The 14,688-nt window shown below is 34.5% G+C and overlaps 3 protein-coding genes across 3 annotated transcripts; 1 reads left to right on the forward strand and 2 right to left on the reverse strand.

The window, feature by feature from the left end:
- Positions 1-1,688: 1,688 nt before the first annotated feature.
- On the reverse strand, positions 1,689-9,322 carry LOTGIDRAFT_157245 (hypothetical protein; the record flags this gene model as incomplete). Its single annotated transcript, XM_009049006.1, has 5 exons — positions 1,689-2,204; positions 4,651-4,931; positions 5,406-5,462; positions 5,992-6,193; positions 9,098-9,322. 5 exons carry the CDS (start codon positions 9,320-9,322, stop codon positions 1,689-1,691), a joined length of 1,281 nt encoding a protein of 426 aa, XP_009047254.1.
- A 1,308-nt stretch (positions 9,323-10,630) lies between these two features.
- LOTGIDRAFT_157246 (hypothetical protein) lies at positions 10,631-11,011 on the reverse strand (the record flags this gene model as incomplete). The annotated part of the gene is made up of 1 exon (XM_009049007.1): positions 10,631-11,011. One exon carries the CDS (start codon positions 11,009-11,011, stop codon positions 10,631-10,633), a length of 381 nt encoding a protein of 126 aa, XP_009047255.1.
- A 657-nt stretch (positions 11,012-11,668) lies between these two features.
- On the forward strand, positions 11,669-12,601 carry LOTGIDRAFT_157247 (hypothetical protein; the record flags this gene model as incomplete). The annotated part of the gene is made up of 1 exon (XM_009049008.1): positions 11,669-12,601. The coding sequence occupies one exon, from the start codon at positions 11,669-11,671 to the stop codon at positions 12,599-12,601; it is 933 nt and encodes a 310-aa protein (XP_009047256.1).
- Between the last annotated feature and the right edge of the window lie 2,087 nt (positions 12,602-14,688).

Raw genomic sequence — 14,688 nt, forward strand, 5'->3', positions numbered from 1 at the left:
AAATCTGTGGGTGAAAAGGTTATGATCGACATATGTTACTTTTATTTTTTTAAAATGGATAATTGGAGTAATATTTTAAAAAGAAATAGAGAATATATCAAAGCTAAGAATAAAACAAAGGCCCAAGTTGAAAATAACAAATTACAACAACTTGGATTAACAGAAAATCTACAAACTCTATTTCAACCAATATTAAAAAGTCAAGAAGATATTAAAAAGAGACTCGCGCCTCCCATAGAAGCTTCACCCATAAAGATCCCCCCAAACCGATTGAATATAGTGGGTTTTTTTATAATTAGATGATATAAATCGTCTTTTTTCAAACCCTGACCCAGTTTTACCAAAGAGCATTTCACCAATCATTGATGATGAGGGGTTATTGTTTAATGGTTTTAGAATAAGATTTAGTCCATATCCACTACAATTCAAAATCGATACAAAAGACTTTATACTAACATTTACAAAAGGGTTAATAGATTTAATGAATGGGAAGGATGCTGGTATTGCCGATTATAAGGATTTAGTAGCATACTCAAAATTTCTAGATGCAATAAGAATGTCTGCATATGAAGTTGACGAAGTGCTAACAAAAAATCAACTTAAACACTTCTTGAATAGTTAGATAATCGAAATCATCAAATTCGTAGTTTTCATCCAAATTCAAGTCATCTTTATCACTATAAGGATACATGATTCCTTCGCTGTCCGGTGCCTTTCTCTTAACACTATTTAGATAACTTCTAAAAACTTTCTTTTCATCCTTTGGAATAACTACTCCATTGGTGAAAATCTTTTCCCATGGTTTCTTAAATTCATTCGTCACATCATATCCACTAGCTAATCGAATATAATCTTCTACAGCTATTTTTCTTTTGTTTTAGAATACCGTCAGAAGTTAGAATAATATATATTTTGGCGCTAAATATAAACCATATATAATTCCACCATCACCGTAATCATTCTTTCCTTTACAATAATCATTTTCGGACACCAACCCAGCTTCATTTAATTTATCCCAATTGCTAGACGAAATGTAAAAACTATCAGTATCTGTATAGTATATTTCCGGCTTATAAAATCCATCTATTACGTGAATAGAATTATTCATTATTTTTTTACTGAGAGATAATACGAATGACCCCAAATGACGACGCGTTAATCGTGTAGATTTAGGACGTGTACAGTCAAATTCTTTTTCTTCTTCATTTATCTCAACGATATACTTTTACTTTTAAGGGATGGGACTTATACATTTACTTTAGGATAGCTTTTGACGTGTGAATCGAAGTTGGCTTTTACAGTTGCTTAAATCCGTAAATGTCTCGATGTAGTTATATCCTTCTGAATAGATTTACCATACAATGAATTACCTAATAATTTCATGCAATTACTACCTACGATATTACCCTCTCGTTTATATTTATTTCTTAGATCTCTCAAAATTAAAATATAATCTCTATATGGTGGAGTTTTAAAATTTTCTTCGTATACTATACCATCTAATATTCTAATAATTCGTCCACCGGCTTTAACTATTTCTTGAATATCAACCGATGTTACACTTCTGAACAGAAACCATTTCTGAACCTGATTTTAGTGCCAGTTTCCTTATTACCTTCTTTGTTCGTAAAAGTAATTTTATCTTTAGCTGGTATGGGTTGGAAGAACATGTTGGTAGGATATTTAAACTAGACTTTTAAAATAGCCGTTCTAGTTCTGAATTTCTGCTCATTAAAGAGCTTGACAAATTCTTCTTCTTCCTCAGGTAAAAATTCTCTAGCACTTTCCGCTTTTGGATATTCGCTGTCTAAATCTGACGTGGCGGAAGCGTACAAACCGTTAGTATCAAAGGCCATTAGTTCAGTACATTTTATTTTTTTAAGTTTTGAATTAACTTCCGTTTTATCTTTTTTACTTTTACTATATTCTTTAAATAAATCAATTATATTACTATTCTCGAGTTCTGTGTATTCCTTTAATACATTACAAATTTCATCCATTTTATTCGTTTCAAATGATTTTCGATTTGCCGAAACTCTTCCTCCTTTAATGGATTGTCTGATAAAATATCTTATAAAAGGGTGTGTATGTGAGTAAACTTTTTCTACGTTTTCTTTTTCGGTGTGTTTCGGAACCATTCTAGTACTTTCATACCATTCTTCTTCAACCATTTCTTTATTGTAATGGTACAAGTAATACCATCCCTTAAAAGATAAAGAAGGAGCCGTTAGATTATTGGAAATATTCTGAAATACAACTTCTTTCATAACTTTGTTATATTTAACAAACAAGCTCTGAGACATAACGTATCTCTTTTAGCGTAAGGTTCCCATTCGTGTCTTAAAGATTCCCAATTATCTTCGGTGTATTTTGCAATATTGATATCAGTGATCTTTCTCAAATTCATTGGTAGATTAGATGAATTTCCCCATGCCGCCAAACTAGATTTTTCATGTTGATAGGAACATATGAAATGTGCAAATAATTAGAGTTGACCATTATTTGTTTTGTCTTTTCCATTTTTTCTATAAATATTCATCGATGAATGAATTAGTCACATTTGATCGATACAATCTTTCAAGTCTGTTTTTAGCTGATATCTGTGCTAAGGTGAAATTTATGTTTCGTAAAAATCGTTTAGAGTACCCACGCTCTTTCAGTTTTGAGAAAACAATCGTACAGGCTTGATGAAATCAGAAGATCTTGTACAAATTCGATGAAATCGTAAAACGTGTGACTTAATTATACCAGAAAAGGTATGTCTTGGGTGAAAGGAGCTCTTGTGCAAGAGTTGATGAGTATCAGTTTCTTTGAAAATACACTTTAATATCCAGTTTGTTTCTATGGAATCTCCCTTAAATACTGTGGTATCAAGAAAGTTAGTTTTTTCGCATTTTTAAGCACAATCCAGTTATCAAAACCGCTACCGTTAGGAGAAATTAATGTTATTCTTTTTTGATCTATTTTTCCTAAACGTTGCAACATTTGATCGATGCAATCTTTACCCACATATATTTCTACTATATTCATTAATTTATTATAAAATCCTTCTGGAACACTATCAGTGAGATTTAAATCTGGAAAGTTATGTTTTTTCTATCTAACATTTTTCTTAGTTTTTCTAAATTAATTAACGTGCAAGAATAAGGAATGGCTTTATTCGTTTCTTTTTCGCTATAGGTTTCGCAAACCCATGCGTTTAAAAAATCATCGTGAATTGTTGTAAAAACATTTAGTTTTAGAGGTGAAACTTGTGTTACCGCATTATCATCTCCACAAGTTCTCCATACGTTTTCATCGTAATTATCTTCTATTTCTTTAATACCTAAGGTTTTGTTATTTCTTCTAATGAGAAATGTGATTTATGTAAGTAAAATACCCAATCTATTTCTTCGGATACTTTCTTTGGTTGAAAATGTCTATGTTTGGGCATATAAATTTGAAAATAAGTATTAAATTTCTTATTGAATTCACAGATTCTTGCAGTTGTCAAAACTCAGAAGCATCCGATATTACATCCACAAAAGCGAAGAAATTGTGAAAGGTTTTGGCATTAAAGCCTACAAATTGCATGTTTTGTTTTTGTGCTCCATCTTGAATTATCTCTCCATCGACTTCAATTTGTCCTTTTAATGTATCAAATTTATTAGAGATAAGCTTAATAATACTGAAAAAAAGTTCATTTAATATGAATGTTTCATCGTCTAAAATTTCAAGTTTATTCATATTTTTTTAAGCAACTATTTTTAACTAGGAATTTTTAACTTTTATTGATATTTCAACATCAAACTTATCTAAAATTTCATTGAATTTTTCTAATTCTTCAATAGTTATGTTCTTATCTTCTCTCGATCTTTCGAAAAATATAAACAATTTATTAAGATATGTATTTAAAATTTCTGTTTTCTTTTTGTAATGAGATTTCTGTTTTGATGTAAAACCTAAAGTAATCAATCCGCAAGATGAAGTTTGAACGGCAGTGAACGCGGCTAATACAGTTGGGACAATTATTGGAAGCATTAATCCACCGGTTACGACTGTTGCCACCGTTATCCCTACTGTTAGACCTGTGCTTAATTGTTTGAAAACAGAATCAATTCTACTCCATGTTTTTCTGCATTTGTTGAAGTGTTTTAATTTTTCTTGTAGTTCAATTTATTTTTCTCTCATATATTGTTTCTGCTTTCTAGTTCTATTTTTTAGGTAATTAAATTAAGTGAACTTCTGATAAAGCAAAAGATGGAAAGTGTTTAACATCTACAATAGGTTTCCCAATAAGTTGTGCATTCTTTATTTTTTCATTATCTGTTATAATTATTTCAGGTTTAATAATAAAATCTTTTACAGTTACTAAGGATATTTGTCCCTTTGAATCATTAATCTTATTCAGATGAAGTGAAAATTTTGGTTTTTCGATATTGATTCTTATTATACATCTACAGGTATATATACCTCCAACTTCTGTCCCATCATTACGTTCAATTATTGATGAAAATATTATAAATTGTTTACCATGACTTTTATCGATTGAGGTAAAAAAAATTATCTGGATAGATAATTCCGTCTTTATGTAAAAAAAATCCTTTTATTAACAAAATATAGTTTTACGTATTCAAAGTCTGTCGTTCGTAAAAAGTGATAACTGCTTACTTCTTTTTCTGGTTCTGGATTTCTAATGATATTCATTGATGGTGAAGTTTCCATCTCCAATATCATATCAAATTCACTCAATGAAAGTTCATCTTCTTCATTAACTGGTATGATTAACATTCTAAACCTATCTATATATTTTCCACTCGTTTTAATTTCATATAAGTGATAAGCCTTATTGTTTTCGTCGTTAATTTCTAATTCTTTAGTTTCTTTTTGTACCCTTGATAAACTGAAGAACTCTACGAGCGTTAAATTTATTATGTGGATATAAGTTTTGTCTGAAGAATATTGATTCAACTTTTACCTGTATAGGAAAAATAATTTCAATTACAATTTTTATTTTCTTTCTTGAGATACTTTTCTAATGCGACTATATTTTTGTTTCCTGTTTTGTCCTGTTTGTGTCAATTGCGTAAGTTTTTGTTTTACTTGTTATAATTTTTCACATCATTGTTAGCGTTATTTATCACCTAAATATATATTTATGCATTTTTCATCATAACTTTCATCTTACTTTATATATCCCCAAACCCAGTTTGACTTATTTGCATAATTTGATCCCCACATTTTCACGCTGGCATATACAGTTTCCTCCTGTTACATTCCCTTTCTAAACCTCAAGTTATTTTTATTATGCTCCCCAACTACAACAACCACTGGCAAGAAGCCAGACATAGAAACACTAATCGTCAACCAAACCAACATCACGTACCCTACAACGGCCCTGTCTTTCATCGACCTCTACCACCTACCAATCGCCGACCACCAACCAACCCATCCAGCTATATCCCACCCCATCGCCGACCTACCTACAACACCTAACAATCAAGGTAACCATCGACCTGACCAACAACAGAAACGACTACCAGCCCACGGACGCCAACCAGTCCCCTCTCACAAGGAGGAAAAACCCTTTGTGAAGCTGTTCCTCCAAGTATTGCAGTGCCTCCATCATTTGCCAATCCTTACCCTTCAACAGCAATGCCAACCAGCGTTTACCTTCAAACGCAAAGTCTCTGAGTTGGATAGTTTTATCCGTCCAGCAATGAAAACATCAGCTCTTGACGCGAATATTAGATCCCTCAATCGGACATGGCTCTCTAAGGTTACGCAGGTCCTGATCGACCATTACCAAACCACACTTCAAGAGAAGCTGACCACCATTCGTACCAAGTCTTTATCATCACCTGCCGTCGATCGCATCGTTTCTCATGCCCTGTCCTGGGCCCGTCGCTCCTATGGGAAACGTCTCAAGCTGTAATCACCAAGTTCTACCAATTAATCAACGAAAAAAAAACAGAGTAACCATATCTCTACCAACTGAAATGGACACTACACCTGTACCATCTAGAGACACAACGCTGCCGAACCAAACCCCTACTCGAGCACGAAGTTCACCTACTCCTAGTCCAGCAGACATAGGTAAACGCTCTCGTAGAGAGTACACTCCCCTTCTCTTTTCACTTTCAGACTCGTCTTCCCCTTCCACACCATCTGAATCTTCACCACGTGATCCAGGATCCGCCAACCTTTCTTCCTTCTGTGCGTTTTTGGACAAGCAAACCACCCCTCAGTCTCCATTCAAGTCGAGACTCCAAGATCCTCTTCACATGTATACCCATTTCAAATAAAATCTCGAAGAAAGCACAACAGAACCTCAGCACTCTCAACAACATAATGATGGAGTCCAGTATCAACAGCGCAACAATCTTACCACCCTACGAAGAAGAATTAGAACCAGTTGATAATATTCATAGGTCTCCAGAAACAGCATTTATTTGTTTTGGATACACCAGCTTCAAGCATCGAGTAAGTCTTTAAACTAATTACTGGGGATAAAAATACTGAGAGGCCACTGCTAGGCCAAACTGTAGTTAACTTGAGCCGCAAAATTCTCACACCCCTTCAGCATTCAATCTTAGACCGTGGACTTTAATTTATTCCCACACCAAAGATGGCTAACTTGAAATATCTCCGACCATCCATTGAACGATTTCAACGAAATCTTAGCTGCACATATTTTTTTCGAAACCACCCCCCACGTGGTGCTAGAACAATGTTTATTCATAAATCCACGTGGACACCCCCTCAGGCCACGATCCATCCTGAAATATTGAAAGCATTTGCGAGTATGAATAGCCAAACAGTGAACCTTTTCATAACACACGAAAAGCCTAATCTCACACGAGTGGAACGTGAAGCGTTAAACTTACTTAAGAAAGACGATAGCATTTTTATTAAAAAGAGTGACAAAGGTTCATGTTGTGTCATTCTGAATAGGGAGGATTACGTTTCAGAAGCAGAGAATCAACTGAATAATCCTACACATTATGCCATTTTACCGAAACCAATTTTCAAAGAAACTGCTAACATGATTAACAATATTCTTGCCGATTTAGTCAAAACTAGTTGACTATCTGTCTGCCAAACCTGATTGTCGCGAGAGACATTTGTACACTTTGCCTAAAATCCATAAGAATCCAACCAAGGAGTGGTTTATCTCGAATAAAATTTTGTCAATAAAATAAAAAATCTTGAGTTCCCTCTAATGCTATTTTAATTTCTATCGACGTTTCTTCTACGTATACCAATATCGATAACACTACTGGTCTAACGGCAGTTCGTAAATCTTTTAATAGAAACCCAGATCCAAACAGACCCGACGATGCGATTCTACAGCTTTTAGAGATTTGTCTTAGTCGAAACGATTTCACAGTTAATGGTAAGACATAAAAGCATAGACTTTCTCGATACCACAGTCTTTAAGGGAGATTCCATAGCAGAAACAAATAAACTGGATATTAAAGTGTATTTCAAAGAAACTGATACTCATCAACTCTTGCACAAGAGCTTCTTTCACCCAAAACATACTTTTTCTGGTATAATTAAGTTACAAGTTTTACGATTTCATCGAATTCGTACAAGATCTTCTGATTTCAACCAAGCCTGTGCGGTTGTTTTCTCAAAACTGAAAGAGCGTGGATACTCTAAACGATTTTTACGAAACATAAAAAATTCCACCTTAGCACAGATAGCAGCTAAAAACAGACTTTATGCCGAAGTAACCCCAGGTTTAAGAAGTGCTCCATGTTTGTCCAGTAGATGCAAAACATGTCCCTTTATATCAGAAACTCATTATTTTGTAAGCAACTCTACGAATAAAAGGTACCCGATCCAAGAACATCTAACATGTGAACATTCGAATGTAATATATTTAATTTCATGCAAGAAATGCCCCGAACAATATGTAGGAGAAACTAAGAATAATTTACGAACTCGCTCTAATGCTCATAGGTCAGACATCAAATTAAAGAAAGACAAGCCTGTTTCTAATCATTTCAACCTCGACGACCATTCAATAGACGATCTCACCTTAATCCCAATTGAGCGTATAGAAATTGACTTGCCCGAAGATGAAACTACCAAATTCCGTCAATCTAGGGAAGCCCATTGGATTGAGACATTGAATACAGCAAGACCTATAGGACTAAATATTCATCATAATGTAGGCATAGCACCCTTTGTTGTCCCGTTTAATACAACCAGCAATCGAGCAAGCAAGATAGTTTATGCCCACTATAAGAGCCTTTTAGAGAAATTCCCCCGTGTCTATAAGCAGAAAATGATAGTTGCATATTCAAAAAATAAGAACTTAAATGACAATATTGTTCATAGTAAACTGAGTACATAACAGATACTATACTTCTTATAGTTATTTTTTCTAATTTCAGATCAGAATAAGAACAGAAGAAAACCCAATATCAAGACCCTTAATCCTAATTTCTAAATAAAGTGTCTGCTCCACCCTAGGCCTGTACATTTAGAATCAAACCCTCCCTTCCCCGAAATCAAATTTACAAATGGAAGATTGAAATAATATGATTTAGTTTCTTTCTTGAGATACTTTTCTAATGCGACTATATTTTTGTCCTGTTTTAAAACTACGTTATTAATAGTGGTTATCTGTTGTTGAATAACACTATCATCAATATTTTGTATTTGTTGTTGAATATAGGTTTTAATTTCGCTATCATCAATGTTTTGTATTTGTTGTTGAATATAGGTTTTGATTTCACTATCATTTATGTTTTGTATTTTTTGTTTAATATTTGTTAGCTCTTTTTGTAATTCACTGTTAAGTTTAGTTTCTAGGGCATTTAATTCCTGTTGAAACGTATCTTCATTTTCATCTGGAATGTTATCTATTAATTGTTGAATGTCTAATTTTTGTTTTGCAATCTTATCATCTAATTTAGATATTAATGAAATCAAATTTTGTAACTCAGTTGTGTTCACTACGTTGACCAATTGTTTTTAAATAAAACTTATTAAACCTGATACCTCTTGTTGTAGGTTAGTTTCATTAAAAAAAATTATTATTTAGTTCACGTTTGAAGAATCTTTTAACATTACTTATTTTATCTTCTTAATGGTTTTTATTTACTTCAATTGAATTTATTTGATCCCGTAAGTATCTCTTGTGAACAGCGTCAGTATAATTTTCCGGAGATTTTAAATTAGTTACTTTGAAATTGTTCATATCTAAATCACCTTGAAGAGTGTCTCCGATTAGATCCACAAAGTAAGGTTTCGCTTTATTTATCCATGCTGTAATGTTAGGTTTTTTAGTTTCTAAAGATAAAGAACCTAATCCAAACTCGTTCGCCATTTTTATTAAGATAAGTTTATTACAATTTCTTCACAAACTGTTTTCCTAAACTCAACTGATATAAAACCCAAAGTGAAAGCTGTCCACAAAACTTTTGTCCCGGTAATTGAATTTGAAATGTTAATAATTTGATTGGTTGATTAGTCAATTGCACTATCTTTTCAGTGAATTCTAATCCAAAAGAATCGAAGAAATATAAGTTATTTGAAGAGTCTTTGTACAAAGCAGAATGATGAACTCCTTTTTGATCGGAAGTATGTATATTTGTTAAAGCATAAAATTTACCTTTCTTATATTTGAGATCATTTCATTCGCCCATCTCATAAGTTGAAAGTTTGTGGTTGTATCAGTTCCAGTTTGTGTTTGAAAAAAATTGTATAACATTCTGATAAATCACATTGAATAATATTTTGAACATAAATTTGCATTTCAATTTAAAAAATTTAATTTTAAGAAAGCGTCTACATCTTAATTTCTTAATCTTCTATCAAATTCTTCATCATCCGAATTCTCTTTGTTTTCGAGAAATTCATTCATTTTTAAAAGTCAGTTTTTTGAAGTTTGTTTTGATAAAAACTACCTATGATTTGTTCTTTTCTTGATCGATTAAGTCATATGTTGGAGGTGATGTGGTGTTTACTTAATCAACGATGAATATTTCGTTTGTCCTTTTTCGAATTTACTTTTATATTTGAAAATACGAACTCGATCTCCGACTTTAAATTTGGGTTTGATATTTAAATTCTTTATTTCATTTTCGTAGTGTGCGTTAATTGACTTTATAATATTTGGATTAGTTGTGGCTTGTGTTGGTGTGACACCTATAGATGAATGAATTTTGTTATTGTATTCATCTACAACCTCTGGTAATATTTTAAGCCATTTTTGAGATTTCAATTCCGTGAACTTTTTGAATAATTTATTTTGTAGAGTTCTATTATATCTCTCAATAACTACAGCTTTACCTTCATTATGCGTGCTGTAAATTTCAAATCCCAGAGATTTCATATTTTTGTTATAAAATTCACTTCCTTTATCTACCCACAGTTTTTCTGGATGTCGGTTAGATTGTTTCATAATCGTTTCAAATGCGTGTTTGACTGATAATCCTGTTTTGTTTTTCAAAGGAATAACCCATGCATATCTCGTATACAAATCTATAACTGTTATACAATATTTATATCCTCTTTCGACTGGCACATTAATTAAATCGGCTGACCATATTTCATCTTTTTCAAACACTTTAACTTTTAAAAAGTTTTTAGTTTTTCTAAATTCTTTATGAATTTCATCCGCTAATCCCATGCCCTATTTCATCTTTGCTTTTAAGAGTTTAATGATTAATGCTCTTTGCATTCTCTCTTTGAAAGTTGGATTTGGAATATTTTCAAGCTCGATTATCATTTGTTTGTCTGCTTCGTGTCTGGATGTTATGTCTTTATTTCTGTATAATATATCGTGTTTAAGTGCAGCGGCATCAACTCTATTAACGGGTTCTTCACCTGGTTTTGGTTTATCGTTTTCGTCTAATCGCAGATCTAACCTTGTACCTAGACCAGTGTAATTATGACCGAGAAGATGTTTTTCTCCAGGATATTTTGCCCATGGAAATCCAGGAAGAGAACCTAATGATTTTTGAATATCAGAACCGAAATAAGTTTTAGGAGTTTGAGCAATTATCATTGACATTTTTTATCCAATAATTTTAAAACCATCCCCTTTTTTGTTTTCTAATCTTTTATTTCGCATTTCTCTTATATCAAAAATCATGTAATAACCAGCAGTTCACATGCCAAATCCAATCCGTCCTTTTTGTATTGTTATTCGTTTCCATCGTCTACGCATCGTAAGCCTTTTTCATTTTTAATATTGCAGTCATGATACATTTTATGCATTTTTCTAAGTTTGGTATAAGTTTCGTATAGTCGCGATTTTCTAGTCATGTTTGCCCTATTACTATAGGTGGCGCTAGGAATATGTCATGTGACCTAGACCCTTTATATACGGCGATGCACGCCTTACTAGAGAGTTTGTATTGGCAGCCATTGGAATAAGCCTTTGGGTGGAATAGTGACACCCTCTGAGTGATATAGATAATGATTGACAGATTCATTGATTCAGGGTTAGAGAGTGTCAATTGCGTAAGTTTTTGTTTTACTTGTTATAATTTTTCACATCATTGGTAGCGTTATTTATCACCTAAATATATATTTTTGCATTTTCATCATAACTTTCATCTTACTTTATATATCCCCAAACTTAGTTTGACTTATTTGCAAAATCTGATACAGTTTCCTCCTGTTAATCCGCAGTACATTCCCCTTCTAAACTCAAGTTATTATCAGTATGCTCCCCAACTACAACAACCACTGGCAAGAAGCCAGACATAGAAACACTAATCGTCAACCAAACCAATATCACGTACCCTACAACGGCCCTGTCTTCCATCGACCTCTACCACCTACTAATCGCCGACCACCAACCAACCCATCCAGCTATATCCCACCCCATCGCCAACCTACCTACAACACAGGCTACCAATCAAGAGGTAACCATCGACCTGACCAACAACAGAAACGAATACCAGCCCACCGACGCCAACCAGTCCCCACTCATAAGGAGGAAGAACCCTTTGGGAAGGTGTTCTTCCAAGTTTTGCAGTGCCTCCATCATTTGGCAATCCTTACCCTTCAACAGCAAGGCCAACCAGCGTTTACCTTCAAACGCAAAGTCTCTGAGTTGGATAGTTTTATCCGTCCAGCAATGAAAACATCAGCTGTTGACGCGAATATTAGATCCCTCAATCGGACATGGCTCTCTAAGGTTACGCAGGGCCTGATCGACCATTACCAAACCACACTTCAAGAGAAGCTGACCACCATTCGTACCAAGTCTTTATCATCACCTGCCGTCGACCGCATCGTTTCTCATACCCTGTCATGGGCCCGTCGCTCCTATGGGAAACGTCTCACTCAAGCTGTAATCACCAAATTCTACCAAACAATCAACGAAACAAACCAACTGAAATGGACACTACACCTGCACCATCTAGAGCCACCACGCTGCCGAACCAAACCCCTAAACGAGCCCGAAGTTCACCTACTCCTAGTCATAGGTAAACGCTCTGAATCTTCACCAGGTGATCCGCCAACCTTTCTTCCTTCTGTGCGTTTTTGGACCAGCAAACCACCCCTCAGTCTCCATCCAAGTCGAGACGTGTATCCAGACCTTCCCCCATTCGAACCAGATCCCAGTCCGTTCCCAATGCTACAATTCTAACAACTACCAAACCAGTACCAATCACACCGTCGACGACCATTATATCCGCTACCAAATCGTATTATCACCAAACCAAGGACAAATCATTATGGAAGCTACCTGCTCTTAAGAAATCTACCTTAATAATTGGATCATCTAACCTGAATCGAATTACCAAAACCAGTTCAGACACTGAAATCCTGGAATCATACGACCATGATCCCAAACCTACTACCATTATCCATCCTGAAATATTGAAAGCATTTGCGAGTATGAATAGCCAAACAGTGAACCTTTCCATAACACACGAAAAGCCTAATCTCACACGAGTAGAACGTGAAGCGTTAAACTTACTTAAGAAAGACGATAGCATTGTTATTAAAAAGAGTGACAAAGGTTCATGTTGTGTCATTCTGAATAGGGAGGATTACGTTTCAGAAGCAGAGAATCAACTGAATAATCCTAAACATTATGCCATTTTACCGAAACCAATTTTCAAAGAAACTGCTAACATGATTAACAATATTCTTGCCGATTTAGTCAAAACTAGTTATCTCAAACAGAAACAATATGACTATCTGTCTGCTAAACCTGATTGTCGCGAGAGACATTTGTACACTTTGCCTAAAATCCATAAGAATCCAACCAAAGAGTGGTTTATCTCGAATAAAATCCCTAAAGGCCGCCCGATTATATCTGATTGTGGTAGTGATTCATATGCAGTGTCAGAATACATTGATCATTTCTTACTACCTCTAGCATGTCAACATCGCGCCTACCTTAAAGACACAACCGATTTTGTCAATAAAATAAAAAAAATCTTCGAGTTCCCTCTAATGCTATTTTAATTTCTATCGACGTTTCTTCTATGTATACCAATATCGATAACACTACTGGTCTAACGGCAGTTCGTAAAGCTTTTAATAGAAACCCAGATCCAAACAGACCCGACGATGCAATTCTACAGCTTTTAGAGATTTGTCTAAGTCGAAACGATTTCACATTTAATGGTAAAACATATTTACAAACTTCAGGGACAGCAATGGGCAAACGATTCGCCCCTTCGTACGCAAGCCTTTTCATGGCAGAGTGGGAACGTGAGGTGTTGCTCCTCTGTCCATTTGACCCACTTTTTTACGGACGCTTTTTGGATGACATTTTTATGGTTTGGACTTATTCTATCGAACACTTTTGGGAATTCTTTGACATTCTCAACAACCACCATCCTTCTATCAAACTAACCGCAAACGTGAGTGACAAAAGCATAGACTTTCTCGATACCACAGTCTTTAAGGGAGATTCCATAGCAGAAACCAATCAACTGGATATTAAAGTGTATTTCAAAGAAACTGATACTCATCCAAAACATACCTTTTCTGGTATAATTAAGTCACAAGTTTTACGATTTCATCGAATTTGTACAAGATCTTCTGATTTCAACCAAGCCTGTACGATTGTTTTCTCAAAACTGAAAGAGCGTGGGTACTCTTAACGATTTTTACGAAACATAAAAAATTCCACCTTGGCACAGATAGCAGCTAAAAACAGACTTTATGCCGAAGTACCTCCAGGTTTAAGAAGTGCTCCATGTTTGTCCAGTAGATGCAAAACATGTCCCTTTATATCAGAAACTCATTATTTTGTAAGCAACTCTACGAATAATAGGTACCCGATCCAGGAACATCTAACATGTGAACATTCGAATGTAATATATTTAATTTCATGCAAGAAATGCCCCAAACAATATGTAGGAGAAACTAAGAATAATTTACGAACTCGCTTTAATGCTCATAGGTCAGACATCAAATTAAAGAAAGACAAGCCTGTTTCTAATCATTTCAACCTCGACGACCATTCAATAGACGATCTCACCCTAATCCCAATTGAGCGTATAGAAATTGACTTGCCCGAAGATGAAACTACCAAATTCCGTCAATCTAGGGAAGCCCATTGGATTGAGACATTGAATACAGCAAGACCTATAGGACTAAATATTCATCATAATGAAGGCATAGCACCCTTTGTTGTCCCGTTTAATACAACCAGCAATCGAGCAAGCAAGATAGTTCATGCCCACTATAAGAGCCTTCAAGAGAAATTCCCCCATG

The sequence above is a fragment of the Lottia gigantea genome (genome assembly GCF_000327385.1).
Source record: "Lottia gigantea unplaced genomic scaffold LOTGIsca_13, whole genome shotgun sequence".
Lineage (NCBI taxonomy): Eukaryota > Metazoa > Mollusca > Gastropoda > Lottiidae > Lottia > Lottia gigantea.